The 5,057-nt window shown below is 48.3% G+C and overlaps 1 protein-coding gene across 1 annotated transcript; it reads left to right on the top strand.

Moving 5' to 3' along the window:
• Nucleotides 1-3,349: 3,349 nt before the first annotated feature.
• LOC150049951 (protein LDOC1-like) lies at nt 3,350-4,706 on the top strand. Its single transcript, XM_090353602.1, has one exon. It carries the CDS (start codon nt 3,412-3,414, stop codon nt 3,808-3,810), a length of 399 nt encoding a protein of 132 aa, XP_090209728.1. The 5' UTR covers nt 3,350-3,411; the 3' UTR covers nt 3,811-4,706.
• The last annotated feature ends 351 nt before the right edge of the window (nt 4,707-5,057 follow it).

The following is a 5,057-nucleotide window of genomic DNA, read 5'->3' as shown; positions in this document are numbered from 1 at the left end:
TAGTAGATTTTCAATACTTAACTTCTCACCAACACACATACATTCACTTGCTTCAGGAAAGAAGCCATTTTGAAATTTTCCTGACTTCAACTGTTTCTTAAAAACTTAAAAATCAACATCCTGGTAGGTTATCAAAAATGCTCAATTTTGTGTTAAGTTGTACTTTTTCTTATTTTTTTTTTCCAGAGGAGGGGGTTTGAACCTAGGGGCTGAGCACTGTCCTTGAGTTTTTGTGCTCAATGGTCGTGTTTTATCACTTGAGCCACAATTGCACTTTCAGCTTTTTGGGGTAGTTAATTGGAGATAACAGTCTCACCTGACTTTCAGTCCAGGCTGGCCTTGAATATTAATCCTCAGATCTCAACTTCTTAGTAGCTAGAATCACGGATATGAGCCACCAGCACCCAGCAGCTGCATCTTTTCCCAAAAACTTTACATATATTTTTCTAAAATGACCAAATTTCTACATGATTAATTTTAATGAGTCTGACTAATTGTTTGGACAAAGACGATTCTTTGTGTTGCTGTGAAAATATTTTCAAAACATAATTAACATATATTCAGTTGACTTTTGAGTTGCTAAGCTCTCATAATGAGATCAATCAGCTGAAGACCTTAAGAGCAAAGACTGCATCTTCCTAAAGAAAGACTTCTGCATTCAGGCTGAAAAATAGACCATCTTTGGACTCAGGTCTGCACCATCAAATCTTACTCAAATCTCTAACCTATCATCTTACCTACATCTTGTGAACTTGAATGCTCCTGTGACTGTAAAATTATCCTTTCATTCGTGGCCTGTGTCCTCACACTCTCCATTTACATGTCCATCCCACTGGGTCTGTTTCTCTTAAGATTCCTAATATACGCCTCCTTTATACCCTCTTCAGTTGGTGATATGTTTACTCCTCCCAAAATTGTATCCTCTCAGACCTATGATTTTTGTTGTCTTCTGTTTCTTCTTCTTGTGATGTAGTGAAAGGCTTCAGAGCCGGGCACCTATGGCTCTCACCTATAATCCTAGCTATTCAGGAGGATGAGATCTGAGGAGCACAATTCAAAGCCAGTGTGGGAAGACTCATCTTCAATAAACTACCAAAATGCCAGAGGTAGCAATGTGGCTCAAATAATAAAGTCCTAGCCATGAGCAAAAGAAGCTCAGGGACAATGCCCAGGCCTTGAGTTCAAGCTCCAGGACCAACACAGACAGACAGACAGACAGAGACAGACAGACAGACAGACAGACACAGACACATACACCTTACACATGTGCGCACATGCAAAGAGAGCATAATGAAACCTACTAATTAGTTAAAAAGAAAAAGCAAAAAGGAAGTTTGAAGAGAGAAAAACGTAATACAGGGCGGTGAACTTGTTCAAAGTACATAGCACACTTTTCTGAAATGACCACAATGAAACTTCCTTGTTCTATTAATATATGTCAATTAGGAATAATTAGCTAACTCACGAGTGGCAAACAAAATACAGAATAGAATAGATGGAATCATTGTTTATTGGGGGGTGGGGGGAAATCAACAAAATCGACAAGTTTGTGGAGTGTTGTTGACTTGTGCCTATAATTTTAGCCATTCAGGAGGTTAAAATTTGAAGATCAGATGGGAAGCCAGATCAGGCTCGCAAATTCACCAAACTCTTATGTTTCAAAAAGCCAGTGGTGGAACTCAAGTGGCTCCATGTTCAAGCTCCTGTACAAACATGAGAACAAGCCAGAGGGGTAAGATGATTCTGCTGATAGCTCAACAAGCTAATTAAGAAGTAAATTAAAGGAGCAAGTAGCCAAGACAGTTCTGAAGAAGATAGGTAAGGCAGAAGAGAACCTGCCCTGCCACATACAAAAACTCACTATAGGGCCGGGAGTTTGGCCTAGTGGTATAGTGTTTGCCTAGCATGCACAAAGGCCAGGGTTCAGTTCCTCAGCACCACATACATAGGGGAAAAAAAAGCTAGAAGTGGTGCTGCGGCCCAAGTGGCAGAGTTCTAGCCTTGAGAAAAGTCCAAGGACCTTGCTCAAGCCCTGAGTTCAAGCCCCATGACTGGCAAAAAAACAAACAAACAAAACAAAACAAAAAAAAACCCTTACTATAAAGCCCAATAAGAGCTTGGAATCTGTAAAAAATACAGAGAGGAACAGGGCAGATTTCATTTAGGCTCCTAAAAGGACATCTACATTTTGATGCCAGACTTTTTCCTCTCCCACCATTCATATGAAATAACGGATACTGAAACACGTCTAGATGAGTTTATCTTGTTCTAATCCAATTTATGACCTGCAAGTTCAAAAGTACCTTACTAGGACCAGGCAGGCTCCCTAACAAAATGTCCAATATATAAAAGCCAGAATTAAACATCCAGTCAATTTCCGTGCGCACTGGCTCGGGCCTGCAATCCTAGCTACTCAGAAGACAAAGATCTGAGGATCGAGGTTCACAGACGGCCGGGGCACTAGAGACTGGGAGACTTCATCTCCAGAAAAACACAAGTCGGGCTGTGGCTCCAGGGGTAGGGCGGTAGCTTGGAGCTGAAGAGCTCAGAGCCGGCCTAGGCCCAGAGCCCAAGCCCCACGACCGGCAGCAACACCAAGGTCCACTCGATTCAAACTTCTGGGAGCAAGTATCAGTTCTCATCGCTCAAAAGTCGACGTTAGAAACCTTATTACTCCTTAGGAAAGGATATTTGCCTTTCTTGGGTCCAAATACGTCCGTGCCCTGCGCGTCCTGTCTTAGCAAACCCGGCACTGGCTTCGCAGAGCGCACGAGGCGGGGGCCAGACGGTAAAGGTGGCCTGGAACACCCTGTGAACGGAGGCTGCCCCGGGGGCTTCGCTGCAGCCTTGGGGGGCCCCCAGCACCGTCTACTCCGGGCCTTCTCGAGACATTCCTCCCCGGAGCCCTAGCGAAAACACCCGCAGCCCAGCCTCGCAGACCGCCGCTTCCCCTTTAAACAGCCGGGAGGGTGTCCGCGGAGGGATACCCGGAAGTTACGTCACGCTGCCACGCAGCCAGACTCCTCCGCCAGGCGCGGCCCCCGCGCTCTCCGAAGTAGTCCCTCCGCCGGCGGCACAGGTTTCCTGCTTTGGCCCTGACTCGCGGCCTTTGCGTCCCTCGGATCTCGTTTCTCCTGTCACTCGTCCCCGTGACCCTGTCTGAACACAAGCCAGCCTAGGATGGGCCTAGTTTCGGCGACTCAGAAAGGCGTTCTGCAGATCCCTCCCTCCCTGTGAGACGCACTTCCGGAGAGTCCGGGCAGATCCAGACCTTTCTAGGAGGAGGGTCGCTCAGCCGTGTCTGGATTGGACGCTTTGCCCGGGTCCCGCCCCCTCGGCGTGACGCACTTCCGGGGACCCGCGGCAGGGCTCCGAGCCGGGCTGGCTGCCACGCCGCTGTGGGCGTCTGGCATGGACGCCTTGGCCGGCATGATGCAGGACCTCCTGACCCAGAACCACGCTCTTCGCCGGGAGAACAAGGAGCTCATGGACCAGGTGCGACGCCTGCTGTGCGAGAAAGCCAACCTGCTGGCCCGGGTGCGCCCCCCGCCCTGCCCCGTGGCTTTCCCCGAGGTCTTCCGGGGCGACCCCGCCCGGCTCCCCGAGTTTCTGATGCAAGCGCACGCCTACGTGAGCTTCTTCGAGGCCAGGTTCTCCAGCGACACCCTGAAGGTGGCGTTTCTCATCAGCCGCTTCTCGGGGCCGGCGGAGCAGTGGGTGGTGCCCTTCATCGAGCGGGGGAGCCCTATCCTGTCCCAATACCAGGCCTTCGTGGACGCCCTGAAGCAGGCCTTCGGCAGGAATGCGTGAAGGAAGCTCCGGGGCCTCATCCGGGGGGCCTCGTCCGGGGGGCCTCATCCGGGAGCTGCTGCGGGGGCAGCCTTCGCCCAGGCCCAGCGCGCTCCCCACGATTTGGGGCCTGCTGGCTCCGCTGCACGAGTAACCTCCCAGCGCCCTAGCTGCCGGGTCCGACCCTGCTGAGAAGCTTGGCTCCTTATTCTTGTCAACCCCAGTGCCTTCGCACTGACAGCAAGCTACAGCGCCGGAGCCTGTAAGAAGTTGAAGAAACCCAGAATGACATCCCTGCCTTCTCGGATCACTTGCTTCTGACCGGTTTGAAAGTCAGATCGAACGTGCAAGAGCTTGATGGGTGTTGCACATTCCTCTGGGACAGGCCTAAAGTTAGCTTTCTAGGATTAGTGTGTCAGCCAGCCGGAATTTTTTTGGTAACATTTTCCTCCTGAAACAATTTGCTTCCATAGCAGTCTTGGAGATTGTGCCTTTCGGTTCAAAAAGTCCAGGCACTGGACACTACCTGGAAAATGTTCGCTTTTAACTATTCCTGTGTATGTATCGCATATACATATAATTTACAGTAACATGCTTAGTACTGTATTACAGAAGAAAGGCGATTAAGGCAATGTATTAGTCTCAAGAACGCTATTACATTCTAAGGAAAAAATCCCACATGCAGATTCAGAGTCCCAGTTAGTGCTTTTGTGTGTAACGTATGTGCATTTAATACTTGGGACCATTTTTACTTTTCACCTGCAGGGTTTTTTTTTTTTTTTTTTTTTTTTTAAGGTTTAAAGGCTATGCAGTAACACATGGGTATGGTGCTTTATTCCCTTCTAAATTCTCTCTTTAGCCAAGTCCTTTACAATGTGGAGCTGCAGATTTCATTAAAAACATCACCTGATGATTAAGTTTGGTGTGAAATGTTGTGATTCACTTAAGAACCAAAGAAGGTAAGAAAGGATTTGTGCTTTTTTTTTTTTGGCCAGTCGTGGGGCTTTTACTCAGGGTCTGAGCACCGTCCTTGGACTTGTCTCAAGACTAGAGCTCTACCACTTGTGCCACAGCACCACTTCCAGGTTTTTTCTATGTAGGTGGTACCGAGGAATCAAACCCAGGCCTTTGTGCATGCTAAGCAAGCACTCTACCACTAGGCCAAACTCCCGGCCCAATTAGTGCTGTCTTTTTAACCGTAAGTTTTACTGACAGTCTGGAAATGGGAACATCTGTAACTGCCCTTGAACTATTCGTGCATTTTTGTG

The sequence above is a fragment of the Megascapheus bottae genome, chromosome 19 (genome assembly GCF_031878675.1).
Source record: "Megascapheus bottae isolate mThoBot1 chromosome 19, mThoBot2.hap1, whole genome shotgun sequence".
NCBI lineage: Eukaryota > Metazoa > Chordata > Mammalia > Rodentia > Geomyidae > Megascapheus > Megascapheus bottae.
This window is presented reverse-complemented; position numbering and strand designations above follow the sequence as displayed.

What these genes read in the sequence shown, in the direction of transcription:
- LOC150049951 (XM_090353602.1), top strand. Translation starts at nt 3,412, where the DNA reads ATGGACGCCTTGGCCGGCATGATGCAGGACCTCCTGACCCAGAACCAC.